General features: G+C 47.1%; 1 protein-coding gene across 3 annotated transcripts in view; it reads right to left on the bottom strand.

The window, feature by feature from the left end:
• MPHOSPH9 (M-phase phosphoprotein 9) overlaps positions 1-26,439 on the bottom strand; it is a 1,008,430-nt gene that overhangs the window by 73,126 nt on the left and 908,865 nt on the right. For all 3 annotated transcript variants that reach the window (XM_069619661.1, XM_069619663.1, XM_069619662.1), the window contains 2 exons: positions 13,834-13,934; positions 12,419-12,618 (listed from right to left, as the gene is read on the bottom strand). In XM_069619661.1, coding sequence (XP_069475762.1) covers positions 12,419-12,618; positions 13,834-13,934 — 301 coding nt within the window. The remainder of the gene's footprint in view (positions 1-12,418; positions 12,619-13,833; positions 13,935-26,439) is intronic.

The raw sequence follows: 26,439 nt of genomic DNA on the forward strand, positions 1-26,439 counted from the left end.
GCTCTTGAGGAGGATGCTCGTAGTATAGCCTGTGTTATACTCTCCTTGTTGAACTTTAAATCCCACTTAGATAGCTTCGGAAGTTCAGGCTCTATTGTAGAGCTATTTTTTCTGTAGATCGAGTTGAAATGAGCAAGCCATTCGGCTTGCGTGACCATGTTTGTCTGAGTTGCGCTTTGTGGACAATTCATGTTATTTATTAACTTCCAGAAGTCAGCTGAGTTCTTGTTGCTGAGGGCCGCTAACATGGCTTCGCTGTCCAGTTGAAATTGTATTGCTTTATGCGAAATTAGCCAATTTTTATATTGCTGTTTTGAGGCTTTTTTTGCAAGCTGACATTGGACGCGATCTAGTTGTGCATGCTGTCTTAGTTCTTTTCTCAATTGCCTCTTTCTTTCTGCGATTTCATTGTTATAGCAGTGTTTTGGAGCAACGGCCGTTTTTTTTTAGCCATTTTGAATTGTCATGAACTGTTTTAAAACTACAGTGTATTCAAGGGTGGAGTCCCTTGAGTTTGTTGTGAGGTTGTAGTATGAATCTGTGATCCGCTCCACCTCAAATGGCTTTATTTTTAAGCGAATTCCGTTAGATTCTACTTCGACCTGATTCTTCCAGATGTTAGGTTTCGCTACGGATGGACAAAGCAGAGTCAATGTTAATTTGCTATGGTCGCTATTGAGATCTTCTAGGACAGTTAGTGCCACTGCTCGATGGTTTAGATTTCCAGAAATAAAGAAGTAGTCTATGATGGATGATGACTTCTCACGTTTCCATGTTTTTTGGGCTGGTATATCTCCACTAATGTTCCCATTCACCATTGTGATGTCTCTTTCTAATAAAGCTGAACACCATTTTGCTGCCAGTTTTTGCATTGGGGTGGAAACTACAACGTCTTGCACATCCCTTATGCACGATAGGTTCAAATCACCACAGCATATTATGTTCGATGCGTGTTGCTCGCTGTTAATCGCATCGATTAAATCCAGCACTATTTCATAAATTTATTTGTACCAGCTTCTTTGTGGTGCCAATACAAATTAATTATGTTCAACTGGGTTTTGGTTTCTTTCCCAGAGTTCAATGAAGTTGCTTCTATGATTGTGTGTTGGATGTAAGGAGTGAGATTGAGGGAGCTTTTCACTTTCCATCCCGAGTTTTTTGCCACCATTGTTAGTAACCCAGCAGATGGTCGTCCTTTTTTTCTTGATATAGCTGGGTTCATGGCTATTTCATATTCGTCTGACAATGGGCACAGGGTAAGCCACGTTTCCTGCAGGCAGATCACTGACTGATTCAAAGGGCTTTTAATTGATTTGTTGAATAAATGCATGAAACCTCGAGTGTTCCATGAGAGCACATGCATGTGGGGACTACTGTGTCTCTGCAGGCGTTAGCTGGTTTGCCCACCTAGGACTCCAGCAAGCCAACTCCAATTTTTTGTTGTGTTATTATTCTCCAAGGATTCATGATCGTTGGTATGGTCATTTGCAGCAGAGGTATTTGTTCCTAAAATTGTAATTTTGATGTTTTCTCCCATATTACGGATGTTTTTTTCCTGTATTGGACTATTTTGTTCCTTGTTAATTTCCGGCTTGTTCAGCAGTGCCGTAGGTGCAACTTTAAGGGGGGAATTTGGGTTAACATTGTTTCCAGATGTAACCTTGTAGGGTACGGACGAATTGTTGGCTATTGCTTCTCTTGCCTTTATTGAGCAGATATCCGCAATGTTGGTTTGAGGCACTTCATGAATATCAAAGCCTAGGGACAGCAGAAACGAAACTGCATTTAGAAGTAGGTCGCAGACAAGTCTGGAGTTTATGTGTAAGCAGACTCTGTCGTTTTGGTTATCATTAAAGAAGTCTACTGTTTGAATGTCATTGGACTCTATTGACCGAAGTCCTGGTACATGATGTAAAAGTCTAAGGACATTACTTCGATTCAGGGTTAGTCCATCTTTAGTGTCCAATATTCTTTCCAGTATTAACGTGTACTTAGCACGGTTTCCGAATTTATCTTTGTTTGCGAGAAGATTTTGTTGATTTTTGTTAACCTGATTGAATGTTACCGTTTTTTTGTGGTTCTTCAGGATGGGCCGAATTGAGGAACTCGACGTATCGGTCGTGTCTGGTTTTATTTTAGGGTTTCCTTCATCCTGCGTTCTCCAAGTCTCATTCCAGCGGGTTGGGCTGATTTCCGTGGTTGGTTTTTGGGCTTCATTTCGAACACCCAAACGTCTTCTTTTTTCGGCCATGGTTTCAAATTTATTGGGATTTCCAGTAGGGACCAACGGGGTTGCTTCTGTTAGCGGGAGTATTAGTTCACAAACTCGCCCAGTGCCAGCTCGCGGTGCCTCGTTCGCAGGGTTTTGCCTGTCAGTTTTAGCCAGGTCGTCAGGGCTTGGAATCTTTTGTGCCACCTCCTCGTCATCTAGTTCAGCATTATTCTCGTCTTCATAAACTGAAAAGTTTAAAAGCTCTTCCACGTCAGATTCGGAGCTTTCATCTAGCACAATTGTTGGTCCTGGTGGATCTGGGCACTTTTGCAAGGCATCAATATTGATCTTTTTTGGTGTTTCATTTACCTTGTCTGTATTAACAAATACATTGACTGATTTTAAATTTCTTAGAAACTTCCTTGATCCCGTATTGTTACATTTTCGTTTGCATTTTTGATTCTTTTGTTTTTTTTCCTGTTTGTTTGCATCAGTAAAGGGTGCTTTTTGAAATATTCCATACATTTTGTCTTTCATTTCTGTGCAATGGTTTACTTCTTGTTCTGAGGGATCTTTAATTCCTTCTGTGTTAGCTGACGTAGATGGCATAGGGACACTTATCTGTGCCAAGATATTAACAGAGGGAGTGGATGTAGTGTTTGGGGAACCTGTAATACCTTCTGCACTAGCAGAAGTAGATGACACTGGGGTATTTATATTCGCAATACTATCTACTATAAGGGTAGATGAAGTATTTGAAAGGGGTTTCATTACAGTTCCAGCTTGCCCTGACGAAGGTGATGTGGGATTTACCACTTGCGGGGGATTATCAGAATCAGCGGCCCGGGCTAACAATAGTGGGTTCTTTGATAAATCTGTCTGTGACACGTCAGAAGTAAAGGATCCCTCTTTTGTAGGTCTTTCCTCGCGTAAAGAGTCCCTGTTGGAAATATTCCCGGTCGGCGGTATTGAGTGAGGTATGGTGGTCGATACCTTTTCTTGGCCATTCAATCTTAGTAGTACATTATTAGTCCTTTGCGACATTCCAAGGTCATCGTTTCGATGGGTGCAACCATCCCATGAAGTTGATGCAATGTTTGTCACTTGAGGTATTGGCTCAGAAACTCTGGAGACGGGACGAGACTCGTCATACATTCTTTTTGTTGATTGAGCCTGTTTCAGCAAGCTTAACGCCTCTAAAGTTATTTCGGACATTAGACGTTTCTCGTCAACGTTTAAGCGTTTCTGATCCGCAAGGTCTTTAGTTAAGGTTTCGAATCTTTGAATGTAATCCAGCGTTTTCGTGTTTTCCCCGATATGCAGCAGTTCTACTGTTGCGAGCTTCGTGTTTGTCAAAGCTGTAAGTGCTGTTAGATCTTTAACATTATCGCTTAGTTGCTCATAGAGTTTGAGCATTGGGGCCATGGCTATAGACAGCGAGGACGAAACAAAAGGTCTAAGATCATGTAAAGCGTCTTTCACAATGTTTTGGAGCTTGAGGTCTTTCAAAGTTTGGGAAGCAGATTTCCTGTAGTTATGAGCTTTCCCTTTAGGAGGCTGATGTCTGATGGGTGAATCATTCAGTGATTCATCCAGAGATGAAATATCAGACAGCTCTTCAGTACATGAGGATGTAATCGACCCTGTGTTGTTTTTCCTGTTGCCTGATGATGACATTAATGGGTTTTGGGAGCCAGGTATTCGATTCCATTGTTTCCTATTTTGGGAGCATGGTACAGAAGGAGATACACTGGAGGCAATTCGTCTTCTTTTTCTGGGGCGTTTTAGCCATTCGCTTCTCAATCGCATGTTATCCTCAAAATCATTTGCCATAGGGCAGGGTTCAGAAGAAAGAGATCCGCCATTGGCATCACTATCGTTGGCTATTGATTTAGCATTTATAGAGCTGTTCATTTTTGTTAAGTCCACAAGAAGTTTATTCACTATAGCCAGAGAATTATTTTTCCGTTCATGTTGTGTTTTGGAACCATTAAGGTCTATGCAGTTCGCAAAGGGATGGTTATTTTTGGCTAATCCAGAGTCTTGTTCTTCTGCTTCGGTCGTAGATACAGATAAATTGTTTGTCTGAGGTCTAGTAGCAATGACTCTTTCTTCCGTCTCATGTAAAAATTTATTACGAGGCATTGGACTATCTTTGTCTATCAGAAGATGGGCGGAGGTGGACTTGGAAGGCAATGACGAAGATCCAGTGGGCGAAGACATGGGCATCAGGGAATTCGTGTCAGGGATACAATCAAACCAAGAACCAATGGCATCCGAGGTTAGCCGTTGGTTTTTTTGATTGTTTGGAGCATGCATATCTTCTGTTTGCGGTACAGCTCCTGATGAATGTACAAGCCTTGCCGTGTCGGCAGGTAGTGTGCATGGGGAATGATCACCATCCGGGTTAATAATGTCAGCTGCGAATGCAGATTCACCCGGTGGTGGGGCGCCGCTTTCAGCGGGATAATCTGCACTCGAGTTCGTATAACTCAGCACAAGTCCGATTTCATCTCTTCGTAATTCACTGCTAGGGGGCTCCCCTTCATACCCTTCATGCCCTCTGCTTGCTGGATTAATACTGAGGGATTCTATGTGTTTTTGAGCCGACGAACTATCGGGAAGAGGACTAGTAGCTAACTCAATGTCTATCTCGGTATGCAGTTGATTTATGGAAGAAACAGTATCTTTCAGAGCTCTCGCACCGCTAGCGCGAGTGCTCAGATCTTCCATTAGCGCGTGTGGCAGTGATATAATGTGTGCAGCAGGGGAGGAGGGGGGGTTTGTATTTTCTTACTTGATTTCTCCCTGCTGTTGTGGTGTTGGAGGCGAAGCGGTTCCAGGTGGCTGCTTGGATACCTTCAGGACCTTCGACTTCTTCGGCGCGTCTCAGCTGCAGACGGGTAACAGGATGGTGTATGGTCCTTGCGGGAGCTTTGAGCGTTTTTCCTTGATCCATAAAGGTGGAGATGGAAGCTACCAAGCCTCGAGAACCTCGAGAGCCTCCAGAGCGCGACTCCGCGCCGCTCCGCGGTGTGCAGGGGTTTAAGAACACACCCCCTCAGCTGTAGCAAAAAGTAGAGAGGACGGATACTCCAGGCAGTCCAGCAGGCACAGCAGACTCACGAGACTCTGCACGACTCCGCGCCGCTCCGCGGTGTGCAGGGGTTTAAGAACACACCCCCTCGGCTGTAGCAAAAAGTAGAGAGAGGACTGATACTCCAGGCAGTCCAGCAGGCACAGCAGACTCACGAGACTCTGCACGACTCTGTATTGAGTATACATTTTAGAGTGCTTCTGATACTTTAGTGCAACTAACCACAAAGCTTAGCACTGTAAAAGCTATTTTCTAACAAGTCAACTATGGAAAGTTACAGCCAGGAGTCCCTTTCTGAAAAAACTCCTGATTCTTTAAGAGTTCTTTGTAGACATAAGGATCTCCCTGTAAAAGGCAAGAAAATGGAACTTATTGAAAGATTGTTAGAAAACCAAAGTCTGGGTAGTGGTTCAGAGGAACCTACCTCCCCAGCAAATGTAGACAACAGTGATGAAGTTAAAATGGATCAAAGTGTTGAGAATAATGTTGTAGAGTCAGATGAGGACAGCGAGGCCAATGCAACTGCCCCTACTGGCCCTCTGCCTGCTCTAGCACCTCAAGCTATGTCTACTGGACCTTTGTCAGGTCCCACACTAAGTCCTGCATTAATTGAACTAGAAAAAATGAGACTTGAATTATAGCTCAAAAGAATTAGTGCCCAATCTGAACAAAAGCATTGGTTGGCTATGTTTGAATATAATCATGGGCTCCAGGACATCACAGGGAATCAGTTGCTTCCTTGGTTGTTCTCTAGGCTCCCCCCTGTTGCATCTGATGTGGTAATGGAGTTGGGGGAGGTGGATAGGATAGACTATGAATGTGTGACGATAGCTTTAATAGCTAGATTTGGGAAGACCGCTTCCCAGTACCTTCAGAGGTTTAGGACCCTCAAAAAGAACGATGGTACCCCTTGGGCTACCTGGGTGAATGAAAGTTTGAAGAACTTAAGAGGGATGGATTAAGGGTTACAGAGTGAACACTTATGAGGGAATGAGAAATCTTGTTATGTTGGAGTCAATTTATGATGCCTGCTCTCCTGAGCTCTGCCAGCACTTGGCATATTCAAAGGAAATAGATCCTAGAAAGCTAGCTAAGGCTGCTGACTTGTGGGTGGCCAACAGGGCTACTCACAAGGATTCAGGGGTCACCAAAAGTGAATCCAGAGAATTCTAATACCTCCCATACCAAAGAGGGCCACAAACAACCAAATAACCAGGGTAAGCCACCAGGGAAACCCCATCGGGCTAGTGTACCTTCTGGTCACAAACCAGAAGGAGGTCAGAACAAGCCACCATTCCAGAGAGCATTTGGAACATGCTATCTCTGTGGGGCAACTGACCATATCGAAGGGGATCCCAGATGTAAGGGTAAACCTGCAGGGATCAGCACAGTCTCCTTAGCCTTCACTCCTGAGGAGGAAGTACAAGTGGCTAGTGCTCACTTTGAAGCCTTTGCTGAAGAACCCTCGAGTCTTCAAGCAAGTGTATCCTTAGAGCCTATAGGTCTGGTTAGCAACCAGAATAGAGAAATCTATGACTCCCTACCAGCAAACTGTAAAATATATTACCTGGACAGTGTTCTTGTCAATGGCCAGGATACTCCTGCCAGGAGAGACACTCGGGCTAGCAGAACAGTAGTGGATGCAAACTTTTTCAAACCTGAGGATGTGGCTAAGGCACCCAAAGGTCTCGCTAGAAATTCTGGAGGCCCTGTCCAGATGGTTCCTATTCTACCACCCCTCATTCAGTGTAATAACAGGACAGTGAGGATTCCTGACAGTGTTAAGACTGAGGTGCCTGGGAGAGTCCTGTTGGGAATGGCCTAAGAACTTTAGGAGTTGTGTCCAGTACCCCCCGGACTCCCAGTATGGAACAACAGAACCTAACCAAAATGGCTACAGAGGCCACCTTAAGGGACCACTCTAAGCCCGTGGGAACCTCTACTGAGAACCCCACTACAAGCCCTGGTGTTAGTAAGTTGACCTCTAACCCAGTCACATTTCTGGCTAAAATGTTAGGGAAATGGGAGCCCGAACCAATGGGGCCCCATGCGTTTCCTCAGTGGCCGGATCCAGGACACTATTGAAACCCCCCCCACCACCATCGTACCATGAACAAAAAGTTCAAAAAGTTTCAACCTGTCCCTCATTTCTTCCCAGAATTGAGCCTGGCCTTCGTTCAGGCTATACACCACCACGAGAGTGTAGAAAGAGCAGGTCAAGTTTGGCCCTTCTAAATTCCCTACAGACCAAGGACCTCTTGGTTGGGGTATTCAACCCCCGCACATTAAGGGAACCCACTCCCAGGGCAGGCAGATTTTCAGCCATTATCTAGGTTTTCTTTTCTCTCGGTCAGCCTCCTCACAGCACCGCTCCCCTCCAGCTCCGTTTGATTTATACTATGCTTTCCTTTACCCCTCCTCCCTCCTCCCCAGGTGGGCCTTAAACCTTTCCCCAACTGCCCCCTGTTCCCCACCTCAAATTTAAAAACCCCAACTTTCCCCTTGCCCCACCCACCCCCCATCCTGGCGTCCAGCCAAGTAGTTCCACCATTACTGGCAATTGGCCGGACCATCAGCCTGCCGCCTTCTGCTAGGCTGTTATAGAAATTCGCTCTTCTTTGAGCCCCCCCCCGTACCGAGTCACACCCCCAGAAGTCCCCTTATACTTGCTGCTCAAGGGGGCCCTGTGCGTTGTTGGACCCCATGATCTTTGACTCCTACTCGCTTTCGGGCCGTGCTGGCCCACTCATCAATAAGGGTCATTGCGCTCTCTGTCTTTCGTCGGAGACGGCGTGTTCAATCTTTTTAAATTTCCTTGAGCTTGTCTTCCTTCTCCTGTCTCCCTGTGGCCTGTGTCCGCCTGCACCTTCCACAGCCATCCCTGTGGGTCCCCTCCGGGGGGCCAGATCCGTCACATAGTCTTGGATGGCTCCCCTTATGTCCTCCTCCGTGACCAGTGTCGTCCGTTGGCCCATATACTCAAAAGCGAGGGAGAAGGGGTAGCCCCATCTGTACAGCACTCCCTTCCCCTTTACCAGCTGCGTTAGGGGGCGGCACATTCTGCATTTGGCCAGCGTGTACGAAGAGAGATCTTGGAAAATGGACACCTGAGCATTATTGTACGTGATCTCCCGAGCCTTCCTGGCCTCCTCCGGCACCTTCGCCTTTTCCGTGAAGTAGTGGAACCGGACCAAGATGGACCGGGGGCCCCCCGCTCTGTGCACCCTATCGAACATTGGTGCTGTCGTCATCTCATCCTCCTAAAGGAGAGTAATGATTTCTCTCACCACCCGGGCCAGGTCTCTCTCCGTTTCTCCCTCCATCTCCAGGACCCCAAAGAATCTGAGGTTGTTCCTCCTTTCCCTATTTTCAAAATCGTCCATTTGCCTGGCCCTTTCCTCATCCCTCTTCTCCAGGGCCGATAGTCTCAAGTCCATTTGCATCTCTTGGGTCGCAGACGACGATTGGTTGGTCTCTAGCTGTAGCAGCCTGTCCTAGCTGGTCCACCCTTTGGTCCATTTTTTCCAATTTTTGGGCGATGTCCATACGCATGTCCCTAATTTCCTGCAGGATTGAGGCGAAACCCTTTTCCATTGCTGTGGTGGACAGGGACGGGGTCTCCGACTGGGCCATCCCACTCTCTCGGTCCAGGCCGCTGTTTTCGCTCCTTGCCTCCTGGTATCAGTATTCTTCTAGGGTTTTACGCCAGCTCATCCGGCCGCCCCATGCGCCCCCCATAGGATCCGTCGCCGTCCCAGGGGGATTGGGGGGCCCTCTCAGGCTCTGCTTCCCGCTCTCCAGATGGATCAAGTCAAGGGAGAACGGGGGGGACCGGGCTGGGGTTTTGCCCCCTTTCCTTCTGTCTTGTCTGCCTCGGAAGGAGCCCCTCTGGGCGGGCACTCACCCCACCAATCTCGGGCAGGGGCCTCACACCCTGTCCGTTCTCCCCGAGTCCGTCCGGGCCCTCCCTGCGCTCCTAGGGGGAGGGGACGTGGTCGCTCGGTTCCGTGTGAGTAGAGCCACGGGGTGTTCACTCGGGGGGGGTCCTACGGTCGTGCCTCAGACTTTTTCCAGTTGTCAATGCCCCCCCGATCACCTGGTAGGCGGGCACACGCCCTGGGCACGGGCCCAGGGGCCACCACCTATGTGGGGTCTGGGCGCCGGGACCCCACCCCTCCACTTTGTGCCCCACGTCGATTGCGGCACTCTCTTCTCGCCAAGTGCTCCGGGGGGAGGGCGGGCAGCGGCCCCAGTAGCCGAGGAGCCGTGCAACAGTTTCTCCTGTGCTGGACTGAAGCTCCGAGTGCCCCAGGCGTCCTCTAATGGGGCCGTACCGGTATGGGGTGTGGCAGCTGAACCCCCTCCCCCTCTAGAGCGAGGGATGCCCGAGAGGGCCAGCGAGCCCAGGCCCATGGTGCCTACGCCCAGGAGGCCTTCCAAAGGAATCAGTGGGCTCGGGCCCCGGCACTCCCACTGCTCAATTCTGTGTCCAGGCCCGGGGGGCGAGCGGCCTCGCCACCGAAGGGCCCGGGCCTCCGGAGCGAATTTCCTCCGCGGGGGGAGGGGCTCCCGCTGCGCTCCGGCGTTGTCCTCCCGCCTTGCGGGCCTCCGTGGCTGGTTTCCCCACTGCTCCTCCGGCATCCACACGGGAGGGGCTGGGGAGGAACGGTGATTTCTCCAGCGGGCTCTCACGGCCCCGGTGTTCCGCGACACTCCACGTCACCCCAAGGCCGCTCTGCTCATATGCGGCTCCCCTCTCAAGGCGACGGGTCTCGTATTCCGTCACCCGGGGGTCCGCAGACACTGCTCTTTTGACCAGTGGGGGCCCTGGGGGTTCACCGCCTCATCGGTCTGCAATTTTTCTGGTGGGGGGGCCTACAAGGGGGGGGGGGGGGGCTCAATCCCTCGTACCAGCCCTGCTTCGGCAGGAACTCCGACCTCAGGCTGCCATAGCCTGTGCGCCCCCTGGTGACCTCCTACCCAGATATTTAAATCAATTTCCGCTCATACATCCCGTTCAACACCCAGGAGATGTCTGACACACAGATGTTATAGGAAAAATCAGTGTCTTGGAGACATTCATTTTGTAATTGGACACAGGCAAATTCCCACAGAGCTGATATTAACTCCTTAAAACAGTCTCCAACCAAAATCATGCCACCTTTGTACCCATAAAAGGGCATGTCCAGGAGTGGTTAATGGATGTCGGGGGCACATCCGGACTTGTGTAACCATGCAAACCTTCTTACCACCGCACTAGAGTCCATACACTGTCTGATGCTGTCTGATGCATCCAGGCCCGAATGAAGGGACTGGCAAGAGGCCCCTTTACCATTGTTGATGAGATTATAGAGTCTCTCTCTCATCTCACCTTCAGGGATGTCATATGCAGCCTGTGCAATAGTATTCCACAAGGTATAAGAGTATTTTGTCAGAGCACAAGATACATTAATGGCTTTTAAAGCCATACTTCCAACAGAGAATACTCTTTTTGCCAGGGCGTCTCAATTGTTTTATCGTCCCTATCTGGGGGGGATGGTTGGATAAGCTGTGGCCTCCGAAGTGGAGGTAGCTGCCAGCACCACCAAACTCTCTGATATAGGGTGCCTTGAAAGAAAGTCAGGGTTCCCAGACGATGAACTGTATTTCTTCACCAACTCCTTGTTTACAGTGGGAGTGGTGTCAGGCTTCTGCCAGTTCTTCAGAATGTTTTCTTCTTTTAAAGCTGAATGAAAGTGCAACAGAGGTGTTTTAGGGGCACCTTTATCCACTATGTCTAAATCACCCCGAGTTATGCCCTTGGCAGGATTCCCCAACTCAAATGTTAATTACCCTGTTCATGACCATTCTATAGGCTGCATTAGGGTGTGCGTACACATCTCAAGTGTCGAATTCTACCTCAGGGTAGGTATCAAGACCACTGTCTTCTTTTAGACAAGCAGCCAGGTCCTCCTAACAAGATTGATTGGTGATCAATTCTTTTGGAACACTGGGTGTTCCAAAACGTTCACACCTGAAAGGTATAATGTCATCTTCCTCGTCGTCTTCCCAAAAAATTGATCCAAAAGATTTGAAGAAATCTTTCTTCGACTGAGGTTTGAAACTCCAAGTTGGATCCAAGGTCAACATCCAAGGGTCCTTCGACAAGGAGGGCACAGGAGCCTTTGGCTTTGATATTGTCTCTGTGGTGGACAGTATTGATGCTACATCCCTGAGGCCTTCTGACCATGGCTCTTGGGCACGTGTGTCGAAGTCTTATTGGATTACTAGCCGGTCTTGGAAGACGCAGTGGGATCGCAAGCCTTCTTCGGCTCTTTCCAGGGATGAGGAGGGACTGCCATCAAGAAAGCGTCCATTTTATGACAGAACATTTCCCATTCGCCCGCTGAGCCCGTTTTATTGGGAAAAACGTACCTGACACTTGCCGGGCAAGGGAAGAGGAGGAGCGATGGCGTTGTTTCTTTGACTTCTTTCATGACGATGAAGAAGAAGAGTGACAGGAGTCGCTCCTAGATCACAAACGCTTAACATGTTATTTTTTGGGCCTCTGGAGACTTGTTCCCAGGGAACTTCTTCCGTCTAGAGACTTTATCTGCGAACGGGGAGAAGATGGAGACTTTGAAACCGATCGGTCTAAGGTCAGTTTTGACAACCTCTCTTTTAAGGGCTTACTGATCATCAACTGGAAGGATCTTCACTTAATGAGCTTTTGTTCTTTGCTGAGACAACAGAGACAAATTCTGTGCGGATCAGTGATTGACATCTTCGAGTCACAGTCCGCACATCTCTTAAATCCTGTCTTCGGCGTAGACATTACTCAAAAGTAAAGAATTCAGTCGATAAATTCGCTGTGGCGAGTCAAACCATTCTGAGAGCGTGCTGTGCATGCAGAAAAACAGAACTGAGTTAACAGGCGCAGTGCGTGCTATTTATACTGTCATCAACGTCACATTCCGACGTGGGAATGGTAACCACTGAGGGACATCGACTCGATACTGCAAAGCGCCCTCAGCTGTCGAGACATTTTCCAACACTGCAAAGCAGGATATGGATAGATCAAAGATGAAGAATCCTCGAGAGGACACAATCCATTAGAATTAAAGTTTTACCTGTTGCTTTTCCTGTGTAAGTTCATCAAAAAGTCTCTCAGTTTCACCCAACGTTTTGACTTCCGTCTTGTATGTGAATTCTGGTTCATATGCAGCTACGGAAACAGGACGGCAAATATCTTTTTCTAATACTGGTGTGTTTTCTTCATAGGCTGTTCCGCAGGTATCCATTTCAGTCCTGATTCGAATATGATCAAGTGCTGCCGAAGTAAAAACAATAAGACATGTGTGTGTGACCAGGTTTTTTCCGAAACAAAATGTTATGCATTCAAAATAATGAGCAATAGAACATCTTATGGTGTGACGATAAAATACAATGTTATACACTTTAAAAACTTTTCTAAAGAACAACAAAGACTATCTGTATTGTGAAAGTGAAAGTTAAAACATGCACGGTGCTGAACTGTTTTTGGAGGCACAATGGTGAAAACTCGCATTACTTGAAGGGCTTGATTACAAGCTTATGAGCAGAGGCAGTAGTTTTCTCCCACCAGGCCTCCACCCCACCAGACCTCTGATTCTGAGGGTTCCTCAGCACCTTGGCAGGGGCATGGATGGTGGCCAAGTGGTTTAGAAATGTTCTGCTTTCCCTTCATGTAGGGGCTCTATTCCAAGGGGTGCGGTTGAAATACTCCATTCTCTGCATTTCATTAGGAGGAAAATCCAAGTATGCTCCTATGGAAGCAGTGGAAGTGATTTGTTACCTCTGGTGTCATGCTGTGCATGAAGGTTAATGGACTGTAGGGTGACATGGCCAGGAAAGACCCCTGTATATGCCCCTGTGCATGCACCAGGTGAGACGGCAACAGGTCGGGGTACCCAATGGCAGAGTATTCCTAAAAGAATCATGGATGTACTGTCATAAAGCTAGGCCACTCCCCTTTGAGCCCAAACTCATGAACGGGACACAATAGCACACATTCAAATGCACACAGACAGGCCATCTCATTAGAGGAACTGTGTGAATTTTGCACCTTTCTTAGACTGTGCGAAAAAGGTATGCTAGATGAATATTTTGTGAATAAGGCGTTAAATGTACACATCCTAATGATGAGTTACTCCTAAATGTGAATGGCATACAACACTAACTGAATCTAGTCTAAATGACATAATTAATAAATGAGATACAATAATAGGCTGTATGACACTGTAGAGAACACTGCATGACAAGCAAGGTATGTTTAGTGTTTAGGTTTCAACAACCTTGCTATGGAAGCCATATCCCAGAATGGCTTTTATTAGGATTACCCATCTGGCAACCTAGTGGTTGTCTCATTCACTCAAAATGTGATCAAGATTGTTGTTTGCCACCAGCTCATTGAAGTTTGGTTCACATGTACACTTTTATGTTGAACAACAGAAAGCTGTAATTGTAAAGTTCTAAGCATAATGTTATTTAATTTGCTAAATAATACCTCCTGGATCACCGTGTGAAATGAACTGAAGTTTCTTTCTTGGACTGCGACCTTGAAAAGAAGGTGGAGAACTATGCAGATCATCAAGGAGTACATCGAATCTGTTGAGTAGGAAACAAAACAATATGAGAAAAAATGAAAAGCCAATTTCTAGTTATTTTTGATTTCTTGGGTACTAGGTTAATCAGATGTATGAAATAACCCACACAATTTTAGTATAATTATGGATTAAGTCATGGCAATTGTAAGGAAGGCATGGTATCAACAGTAAGACAGACATAATTGACCGCTGTTCAAGGGTGTTTATTGATCTTTCCCAAAGGGCTGATACACGCCTATCTAAACCTAAATCTACAGATGGGAGCAAGCTACGACCATCAAATAATAATAATCCAGTCCTAATGGAGTCTTGTCAAAATAAAAGGGCCTATACTAAAAAAGAATATTGCCAATCCTTACCGCTAATTTACAAATAGTTTGGGGGAATGTCATGAAAAGAAATAAGTGTTCACAAATGATATGTCAGGGTTTTCGGACCGTTGGCCTCCCTTGGCCACATTTTCAACATGGGGCAAGGCGGTCAAAGGGCTCAGAGAAGATTCCCTCATGATGGACGAGGGAGAGGTGCTAAATCAGCCCCAGCAACTTTACCCTCAGCCGCTGCTTCAGCTGCCTCTAAATCACTCTGTAGCCTTTACCCACAAGACCTTGGTGGGTGGCAGAATTTCTCAGTATCTGAACGAATGGCGGGGCATTACTTGAGAAGCTTGGGCATTGGAAACTGTGGCCCAAGGTTACTGCCTTCCTTTTCAAAAAAGGCCTCAGGATCATTCACCTGGATACAACTGTCAAAATTCTGGATCGGCTCCTTGTGCAGGGAATCTTGACCCTGCTAGAAAAAGGTGCAATAGAACACGTACCTGTAGCGGAGAGGAACAAGGGTTGCTATTCCTGCATTTCCTAATCCCCAAGAAGGATAGAGGATTGAGACCCATCTTGGACTTAAGAAACTTGAACAAGTTCCTCAGGAAAGACAAGTTCAAGATGGTTACCCTTTCTCAGATCCTCAGGCTCTCCAACTCCAAGACTGGTTGGTATCTTTGGACCTTCAGGATGCTTACTTTTTATGTGCCAATCCATCGCAAGCACAAAAAGTACTGGAGGTTCGCAGTTCTCATTATCAGTTTCAAGTTCTGCCTTTCGGGCTGACCTCCGCCCGAGGGTTTTCACCAAGTTGATGGTGGTGGTGGCAGTGAGTCTCAGGAGACAGGGGATTCACGTCTACCCCTACCTGGACTATTGGCTGATCAGGGCTCGTTCACCCGCCCAAGCCTGGGAGCATCTCAGCGTAACCTGCCACTGGCTCCACAGACTGGGCTTCTCCCTCAATTACAAGAAGTCCCACATGATACCATCCCAAAGAATCCAATTTATTGGAGTAGTTCTGGATACTTCCTCTGGAAAAGCCTCGCCACCCAAGGTGAGAGCTCAACACATTCTGCAGATGGTTACCAAATTCCAGAGTGCCCATCATCTTCTGGCTTCAATTTTCTGAGGTTGCTCGATCTCATGGCATCCTGCATTTTCCTGGTGCAAGAGGCCCGCTTGAGAATGAGATCCCTTCAATGGGCTCTCAGGACTCAGTGGTCCCAGTTCTCAGGCAAGATATCGGACCACCTGCAAGTTCCGAGCAGAGTTGCTGAGGACCTTCTGTGGTGGGCTTGCAAAGACAACATTCTCAAGGGAGAATTGTTATGGCAACCATGGCCGGCAATAATGGTAGTGACGGACGCCTCACTCACGGGGTGGTAAGCCCACACCAATGATCTGACAATGAGCCGTTGTTGGTCTCCATCGGAGTCCAAACTACACATCAACCTTTTGGAGCTGAGGGCGATCAGACTAGCGCTGAAGGCCTTCCTGCCCTCTGTACAGGAAAAGAATGTCCTGATAATGACGGACGACACAGTGGCCATTTACTACCTCAACAAGAGAGGAGGTGCAGGGTCACTACCACTGTGAAGAGAGGCAATGCAGCTCTGGTTCTGGGCAATACAAGAAGGAATCTCTGTCGGCAGTTCACCTAGCCGGAGAGTACAACATGGCAGCGGACGCCCTGATCAGGCAGAGCAATGTCTCCCACGAGTGGGAACTAGCTCAGGAGGTACTTCAAGAGATCTTCACCCTTTGGGGAACCCCTCAAGTGGATCTGTTTGTGACCGGTGTCAACCGGAAGTGCAAACAGTACTGCTTCAGGGAATTTCCCCCAAGAGGAGCTCTCGGAGACGCGTTTGTAGTGGACTGGGAATTTCCACTCCTGTATGTGTTTTTCCTCCTGATCCCAATCATTCCTCATGTGATCAGGAGGTTGAGAAAGTTTGGGAAAGATGCAAGGCCTTTCAAGAATTGGACAATCAGAGGGACACTTCCGAAATAAATAAATAGCGCATGCAGCGCCCGTTGGCTTCAGTTCTGTTTCTCCTGAAGAGGAATTACCAGGCGTACCTAAAGATGAGCTTCTACAACCGCGACTAAGACACCTGTCATCGCCTTTTTGCGAAGACCGTTGCTGGAATTTGTAAATTCTGTGAAGTGGCCTGCATTGGAGAATCTTCAATATCTCATCACCAGGGGTTGCATTTGCATCTGGTCCCGACAGGAAGAATCCTTGCATCCACAGCTCCTGGGCACCTCTCACTGGAACCAACAGCGGAAATCCAACCTTCAGCAACCCCCAGCAACCAATCGGTCACCTGGGAAAATCAGAGTAATGGGGGTAAGGAAACGCAAAGCTTTTGTCCCCCTCTATGCTCCATAGGATAACATTTGGACCAAGTCCCTCTGTCTCCTAACCTTTGTGACAAATCGAGGGTATTCATCCCTTCTCCACAAGGGGGAGCTACCACCTTTGAGGCTAGGGAGGTGAGCCCGCTCTGCGATACTCTCCCTAGGGGTATGAGTAAGTGGCACCTCACTGGGATGGACCTCCCTAGATTGCCCAATATATCACATATATGGGACTGCCTGCTGAGAAGAAGAATCTAACATCTTTATATTTGGCTGCAGGCAATGCTGAAGTAAATCCATCAGAAAAAAGCAAGGCAGGATGTCTCTGAGAGGAGACACGCTTTTAACAGAGACGAGTGGAGGAAGGAGAAGGAGAGAGTGTGGTACACAGGGGAAGCCCTCTGAAGTGATCGCGTCTTGGAGGGGAAGAGAAGAGTCAAGCCACAGAGCCTGCGACTTTTGAATCGGCAAGGAACGCCACAGTTAGATGCCAGGAGGCCGGCGAGAATGGCAACAGGGAAACCGATGCTCGAGAAGTGTATGCAGGAGCTTATGGTGGCGTGACGACAAACGCCTCGTGGTGGGTGAGATGTCTGCTCAACGAAGCCAATACCATCACAGCTGGGAGCGTGAGAAGCTCCCAGTCGACTGCGTCCGTAAAACGGGTGCAGTCTGAGGGGAAGCTGAGAACAAGACGCCGTCAAAAAGCCAGAACGGGAAAACTGACAATGGAGAAGAACACCTGAGCCGAGCCCTGCAACATTCCCCTACGCAGATGAAGGTACCGAGGAGAACGGGAAAAGCCAAAGGCCGTCAGGGCAAAAGTACATGAAGAGTGCAACTTGTCCCAGTCAAAAACACGAGCTATGAGGAAAAAAGCTGTTTAATAGCCAATGTGAAAGGCCCATAAAGCAAGTAACAAATAACCCTTTGAGGAGAACACAGAGGGACTTGAGATAATTACCCTGGGAAGAAGGGAAAAGGGTTTATGAACAAAGGGACAAAGAGTAGATTCAAGTAAAGCCCAAGCGTGGCTTCTGAGGAATATGATATACGACTATCAAGGGTACAGATAACAGAGGAAAGAGTAATAAAGAGAGAAGCCAGGAGTGGGGAAATCTAAAAGGGGATCAAGTCCCATTCAAAGTAGCCAAGGATGAATTGAGAGACTGTGAAAGGGTCACAAGTGAAGTGTCTGAGAAGCTCTCTAGAACAAGTTGTAAGCAGCATAACCTAAAAGATAGTACCAAGAGCTACAAGAGCTCCTGGAGGAGATATCCAGAGCTGACCAAAGAAGATTGTATTAAGAAACAAGTGTAAGAGAGACATTTCCATACAGAGAAATAACGAGAAACCCAGGAGAAGAAAGACCTTCTCTTGGCTGAATTTAAGTTAGTTAAACTAGTGGTAGGGTCAGGTAGAGTTAGGTCTGGCCCTACTTCCTGACTACAGACAAGCACCCTTAGTTCCTACAGATAGGCAGGGGATCCCTTTAGTAATGGAGAAAGTTAGGCCTTTTCATATTATTTCCTTAAATAGAGTTCATAGTGTCATTAATGCGTACGACTCCTCCTTCCGACCCGCCACCACATGTGGTGTTAGAGGTGGGATGTCCACCGCCTGATATAAGTTGGGGCCCATGCAAACTAAGCACAAAAGCCCTACTGTAGCCACTGAAGAATTCATTGTCTTTGACTTACAATGTATAGAAGAAATTGTAATTCCAACTAATGAGAGGCGCTTGGTACCCATGTGACCTACTCTTAGTCCAACCCCGGGTACATATATTAGGCTAGCCTCTAAGTCAGTATTAGCATGGAGGTATGGATTAGATGTCATGCCATCACAATTCTACTACACAATCATGGGAATAACCCCTATACAGTTAAAGAAGGGGAGAAAATAGCACAAGGGATCTTGAAAAAGATCTTGTTTCCTGTGCCCCAAGAGGTGGAAGAGTTAAGAGGAGCAGAGTGGGGTTCAAGGGGTTTTGGAGAAGCGGACATCCCCATCATGGAGGTCCAACGAGAGGAGGCAGAGGAGGTTGTTAGGCAGAAACCTGTGCAGTTCCCTCTGGGACCACTGCAAAAGATTTAAGACTACAGGTGTTGGCAGTAAACCCACTTGGTAGCAGTCTGCACCGCACAGATTCACTGTGGTAGCTGTGGCTGAGCAGTCAGACTTCCCTGAAGAAGAGTTAGGCAGTATACAGAGGATACATAACAGGTACAGAGGTACAATAGCACAAGCAAACACTGACCAGGGCTAGGTGTAAAAGTATAAACTTATTTATTAAAGGTACACTCATAAATTACACTAGCACATTAGAAAAGATAAGAGAGTCAAACACAGTTACTATTACTCATGTACATCCCTAATCATTTGTTGGACAATTCTAAGTTAACACCACTTATTTCCAACCAGAGGTGAGCGCTTAACGTTAGATGGTACTCCAACAAGTATTACCAAAAGGGAGGGAAAAGGCAGAAATAAAGAGAGCAGTTAGGTAAAACACTTTTCACATGAGGTTGACAAAGACAGTCAATAGTGGAACAAGGGGAATTAGTTCGGGGCCCGCGTTAGAGGGAGCCAGGCGAAAATGTGCCCAAGATCACACACTGTCACAAGTCTTTGCAGGTGAGTAGAAAACGGTTTTACTATGGTTCTGAAAAGTTTAGTTAGGGTGTCCCAGACCTACCCAGGTTCGAGAGCTGAGGGCTAAATCTACCCCGTACAATCGGTGGCAAGGGAGGCCGGGCGGATCACAGTACCTTTAAAAGTGGGAAGATTCCTCCAGCGGTGGTAGTCGTTCCTGGTAGTGGGTGCAAGTCGCGGCGTCGTCCCGAGGAAGAGGTGGTCTCGACGGGGAGGAAGGCTGCAGGTCGTTGCACTACCAGGGATGAGGCCAGCCGTGGAGTTCTCCGGTCACAAAGGATTTTTACCCCTCTTTCGCGGTTGAGGTAAAAAGTGGTATCCCGGTTGCCGGGGTGCTTGGCACAGGCAAGGCGGCCACGAGATGCTTCGGGACGGCGAAAAGAAGGCAGCAACTGGTTGTCCCCACCAGTTAAGGGAAGAAGACTCTCCGGCGGGAGATCTCCTCTGTCGTCGGGAAAAGTGGTGAGACGATTCTGCAGGGCTTCACCGGTGGTGTCGTCTTGGCAGGTCGGCTCGGCTTCTCCCTCTTCGGCTTCTTAGGTCCTGTGGCGACTTCTGAAGAACCAGTCCCAAAAACCCTGCTTTTATGCAGCAAACCCCCATTCATACAGCCTAGCTGTCACTCAAACATGCTAAGTGGTGAGCGGGGTGGCTCACCACTTGGGCCAATCACACTAGAGTGCGACCTGAGTTGGCAAGGCAACTCGGTCCAGGGTGCCTAAACCCCCTCCCACACCCCCTGTGGTACCCAGACAGAATGACACCACTTTGGAGGGCTTCTATGCAGAAGCCCGCCAAAAGTGGAACAAAGGCTCGACTCAGGTTCAGGGTTACTGAAGTGAACCTAGATGCCATTTTGGCGGCGAGTTCCGGCGAAAAATCCCAACCGGTGAATTTATATTAAATAAATAAACCGGCGGTATCTTTAACATTGCACCAAAAAGTGGTGCATCAAAAACCAATGGGAAATCCCATTGGGGAATATTCCGGTGGAATATTTCCGTGGTATCCACTGCCACCAGCCAGAACTCGGCGAGGGGGGACGGGACAGTACCCCCTCGACAACAGACCCAGGGGCAATCTAATTGCCCCTACCAGTACTTCCACAGTAAGATGGTTTGTACTGGTTGAGTTCCTAAGTTAAGACTAGTAAAGTCAATGGTAACTTTACAGACCCAGGGAGACAGTAGTCAGTCCCAGGGTGTGGAGTCTATGTTTGGGGGTCTCTAAGAAACCCTGTGCTACTGCACTGAGGGGGCTGTGTAACACACATTCAAAAACCAATGATGGCCTATGGGGAAAATTACCCCCCCCAGCCCATAAGCACATAGCAAGTCACAGAGAACACTCTCAAGTCATGCCCAAGAGTGAGGATAAAAGAGTCTCACTCTTGGCAGGAGAAAAAAATAAACCCCACAAAATCCAGCAAAGCTGCTGGGGGACTCACTAGGTTAGGAAATTCAGCCTAAACAGAGAATTCTTCCTAACAGAGGTAATTCCCTTTACCGATCTAGCCTTTGCACAAAGGAATGACCCGGTCCTTACAGAGGCCTTTGGAATGGTACCCACAGAGGAAACTGCATAGCCAAGCAGTACCCTTCTTTATAAAGCAGGGATTATTTTATAGGGTGATTTGACAAAAGAAGGCTTGTCCTGCACACAGTTCATGGTTCTTCAAAACCATAGTACAATTGTATTCAAGCTAGTACATACCCATCTGATGGCAGCTCATGAAGGAGTGGGTAAAACCCGAGTCAGATAATACCCAGATTTTACTAGCCAGGAGTTTTCACTTATGTCAAGGACTATGTGTTGGCATGTGACATTTGCCAAAAGACAGCAGAAACCCCAGTCCCGAGAGCTCCCGTCCACCCCTTACCTATTATCGGGGTCCCTTTCTCTAGAATAGCAATGGGCATAGTCTGGCGGCTTAAAAGATCTAAGCTGGGAAACCGATTGATTTCAGTGATAGTGTACTATGCTACCCGATATTCCAAAGTGTTCTCCCTTCACAATAACACTAGCCAACAAATATTAAAACATCTTTTACCCTTTTTGGCTAGAGTAAGGATTCCGAAGGAGATCCTTACTGATCAAGACACTACATTCATGACCCGCCTAATATAAAGGTAAAGCAACTACTTCAGATCAAAACCCTACGAATATCAGTCTACATCCCCAGACAGATGGCTTGATAGAAAGATTCAATCAGACATGAAAAGAATCTTACGGAAGTTGGTGAAAACCGATGGGACAAATTGGTATCTTATGATACCCTGGGCTTAAATCGCATTCCAGAAAACCCCTCAGGCGTCCCGGGATATTCTCCTTTCAGTTTACTCTATGAGAGAGAACCTCTGGATGTTTTGGATATGCGAAAAGAAACCTGGGAGAAATCTTACTAATTCCTCAAACCGCCCAAAAATTGAAAACCCATATGGCAACGGTAAGAGAAATTGTGAAACAACTAGGGCAAGCCCAAGAACAGAAAAAGACAGGTTATAACAAACATGCTGTGACCAGCTATTTTGCTGTCGGTCAGTTAGCCTCAGTACTCTTTCCAAATATGAAAATAAGATGGTTCCCAAGTGATATGGAGCCTATTAAATCCTTGAAAAAAGGTCTCTTGGATTATCTAATATCCAGGCTGATGGACGTAAAAAAAATAACCAGTCTATCATGTTAACCTTCTTAAAGAGTGGAGGGTGAACCCTAGTGCGACCACTACGGCCACTATGCCCGCTCTCCTTGCTGACTCGGACAGGGAACATCAATTGATTTCCCCTACATTACTCCATTCAAAACAAAAAGGCCTTAGTGACTTATTGCGCCAATTCCCCAAAGTCTTTTCGGAACAACCAGGGAGAGTTACTAATTTCTTCCATATCCAAACACCAGCAGGTAAAACAATCAACCTAAGACCAGACAGGATCCCAGAGGCACGTAGAAAAATCTTTGAAAAAGAGATAGAGGAGATGATCAAGGCTGATATCATTGAGCCCTTGGAGAGCCCCTGGTTCTCCACCATTGTGCTATTTGCCAAACCCGATCAATCCTGGCATTTCTGCATAGATTTTAGAAAACTTAATGCAAATCACCCTCTTTGATAATTACCCAATGCCCCGGACTGAGGACCTGATCGAAACGTTGGGTACAGCGAAGTACATTTCTACCTTCGACTTGAAAGAAGATTATTGGCAGGTTCCATTAAATCCAGCGGATAGGGGAAAAGACTGCCTTCTCAACACTGCAAGGCCTGCTCCAATTTAAAGTCTTACCCGTTGTTCACCATGGAGCTCCTGACACTTTTAAAAGGCTAATGGACAAAATACTAAAACCCTATACTACTTTCTGCAGAGTATACCTGGATGATATAGTGGTCAATAGTAACAGCTAGCCAGAGCTCATACACCATCTTTATTTGATCGCTGTGCTCTCATGAAAACAGGCTTAAGAGAAAACATGTGTAAGTGCCACCTAGCCCAGTCGGTTCTGGGACACTTTGCTGTGAATGGCCTTATTCATCCCCAAGCAGAGAAATTTAAGGTGGTGCAGCCTTGTCTGCTGTCCACATTTACCACTTCCTCAAATGCTCCAATTTCCTCCTCAAACGTTACCACCCCTCCTCAAATGCTTCCATCTACTCCATTGTTATCAACACCTCCCAAGTTGTTTTCCCTCTCATCCCAAACTCCTCCTGATCACTGTTATCACTCTCAAATACTTTCTCACAACAACCTTATCAAACAGCCCACATTGATTTAATGAAAGTGAGGTATTTTATAGTCACCAAGTCCCAACAACTGGGCTGGCCTTTCTGGGAGTATCTACAGATGGGTTTGTGAGGCAGTGTTTAGCTCTGATTGGTTGTTCTGAATGAACTGTTAAGAGGCTGGGTTAAGTTTATAAAAAGGGAATCCCACCATCATGGTTTTAAACTTCTTTCCAGTGAGCTATGAATGGCCCATTTCTTCTGCCCAACAGAGTCCCTCTACTTTAAGTGTGACTGCTGGTCTATTGGTCTTTCGTAAATCAAGTGAGCGATAAAGATAAAGGGGCATTTTCAAAGACGGCGTTCCCCTGCCATCTGTTGGAAAAGTGTGCGGGCACCAGAGAACATGGTGTGTACCACTGGATGTTTACTACCTTTGACCCCTCCCATCATGGGCATGCCTTAACAGGACGTTGCAGGTGTCTCTCTGGGGGAGCGTGTCGGCATCAGCTCAGAAGAGATGATATGGAGATCCTCACAGTTTCCCTGGTCTTGCTGGACAAGCTTAGTGCAGTAATTTCATCAGAAGTGGCTGCTTCGTCCTTGTGTCTGCCTGCATGTCACTCCCCATAATTTGCAAGGCTCAGATGGACATTTGGCTTGGGAAGGGCTTCTGGCTGGTAGAGTGTTTGAAGGTCACTCTGCATGGTTTCCCAAGGGTTTTGGTAGAGGTAGAGCTATCCGGACTGGATTGTCCTCTTGGACAGGGGAAGTGTGAATGTCTGCCTTCCCAGGGTTGTCCTGAGGAGTGACACTAGTGCTGACCCATGCCATGTGCTGGGAACCAATGTGGGGGGGGGGGGATCAAGAGATCCTTCACTTGAAGAATAGAGAGAGTGGCTATGAATGATGAAGGGAGAGCGATTTTGGTGGAAGTGTTTTATGAGGGGACCATAATCGCGATAGGATCCATCTATGGCCCCTGCATTGCGGGAAAGTAACTTCTTTGCAAAATTAACTTCTTTGTTGCGGACTATGCGTGGTGAATACATTGTTTTGTGGCTGTGGGGGGGGGGGTGCTTTAACTGTGTCCTTGGCCATAGATTAGATCGCTTAGCACAGTGTAGATACATTGCAGTAGTGGTGTGTAGAGCATTTGGAACATTTATACATAGTTTCGACTTAGCGGATAGTTGGAGGACCCTACACCCAGGAGAGAGAGATTATTCTTTCTTTTCACCAGTACATGTACATGACTCATATTCTAGAAGTGATTATTTTTTTATCTCGGATAGACTTATTGAGAAAACCACTTGAGTTGATATGATGGAGCGAGGGTTGTCAGACCATTCTATGAATTGAAACGTTTGGAAAATGAGCTTGGCAAATTACAAAAGAAGTATCAGTTGTCGAAGAATAGCGAGGACAAGGCAAAGATGGATAAAGCGCTTGAATCCTTGAGATGTGAAATGGATCTACAAGGAGAGACAGGCTTGTTTGATTTGAAATAAAAAAAATGAGAAGAAGGTGATAAAAGTGGTAGACTATCAGCTAATAAATTGAAATGTATGGTGGATAGGTCATGTAGGAAATGTATGGAGAATAGTGGATGAACAGGGAACATCAATGGTGAAGAGGGAAGATATATGTGAATGCTTTAGGAACTTTTATAAATCCTTATATCAGGAAACCCAATTCCTGACACAGGCTAATTTTGAGGTATTCTTTGGGAAAATTGATTTACCAAAATTGTCTGTGGGACAAGTGATAGCTGTTGATCTGCCTATTAGGGAGGAGGAAATAATGAATGTGATAGACCAACTTAATATAGGCAAATCACCAGTTTCTCCTGCCAAGAGTGAGACTCTTTAACCCTCACTCTTGGACATGATTTGAGTGTGTTTCTTTGAATCTAGAAGTGTTTAATGGGGTATGGGGTCTTTTACTCCATAGTGTTTCATGTGTTTTTGTGATGTGTGTTACACAGCACCCTCAGTGTAGTGACACAGGGGTGTCTTAGTGACCCCCCAGTATAGACTCCATACCCTGGGACTGACTACTGTCTCCCAGGGCATGTAAAGTCACCATTGTCTTTACTAGTCTTAAATACTGAACAGAACCAGTACAAACCATCATATTGTGGACGTACTGGCTGGGGCAATTCGATTGCCCCAGGGTCTGTTAGTCGAGGGGGCACGTCTCCGTCCCCCCTAATCGAGTTTTGGCTGATGGCAGTGGATACTACTTTTTATATTCAACCGCAAATATTTTCCTATGGGATTTCGCATTGTTTTAGGCTACTATCTTTATTTAATTATTTACGATAGCCCCGAACATACCGCCGGTTTATTTAATTAATATTAATTCTCCGGTTGGTATTTTTTGCCAAAACTTGATTCTAAAATGGCGTTTGTGTTCTCTTCTGTGACTCCAACCCAAGTTGAACCCTTTGCTCCACTTTTTGGCGGGCTTCTCCACAGAAGTGGTGCCACTCTGTCTGGGGTACTTAGGAGGGGTGGAGGGGAATTTAGGCACCCTGGACTGAGTTGCCTAGGCAACTCAAGTCGCACTCCATCCTGATTGGCCCAAGTGGTGAGCCGGCCGGCTCACCACTTAGCATGTTTGAGTGACAGCTAGGCTGAGTGAATGGGGGTTTGCTGCATAAAAGCAGGGCTTTGGGGACTGGAACTTCAGAAGTCGCCACAGGACCTAAGAATCCGACGAGGGAGAAGCTGAGCCGACCTGCCACGACACCACCACCGGTGGAGCCCTGCTGGACTGCTTCACCACTGTTCCCAACGACAGATGAGATCTCCCGCCGGAGAGTCTTCTTCCTTTGACTGGTGGGGATAACCAGTTTCACCGTCTTTTCGCTTTCCCGACGTACCTTGTGGCCGCCTTGCCCGTGCCAAGCACCCCGGCAAACGTGATACCACGTTTTACCACGACAGTGAAACCAAGGTACCACCTTTAACCGGAAAACTCTGCGGCTGGTTTCTTCCCTGGTAGTGCAACGACCTTCATCTTTCCTCCAAGTCGAGATCTTCTCTTCCCCTGGACGACGACGCAACTTGCACCCACTACCAGGAACAATGCCACCGCTGGAGGACCCTTCCCACTTAAGGTACCGTGTCCCGCCTGGCTTCCCTTGCTACCGACTGTACGGGGTAGATTTAGCCCCCGGCTTTCGAACCTGGGTTAGCCTGGGACACCCTGGCTAAACTTTTCTAAGCCTCTCTAAACTCTTTTTGAACCCTCTGCAAGACTTTCAAAGCCTAGTGTAACTGTGTGATCTTGGGCGCATTTGTGCTCTGCTCTCCCTAAGAGTGGGCCCAGCCTTTGGACTTTGGCTCACCAGTGACTTTTTGCTCTCTGCCTTGCTAACAGTGTTCCTGAATCGTAGAGTGGTGTACCTCCTCATATTCTGTCTTTTTCCCTCCCTTTCTCACAAA

Source organism: Ambystoma mexicanum, chromosome 10, assembly GCF_040938575.1.
Source record: "Ambystoma mexicanum isolate Mex_15411 chromosome 10, UKY_AmexF1_1, whole genome shotgun sequence".
NCBI classification, from domain to species: domain Eukaryota; kingdom Metazoa; phylum Chordata; class Amphibia; order Caudata; family Ambystomatidae; genus Ambystoma; species Ambystoma mexicanum.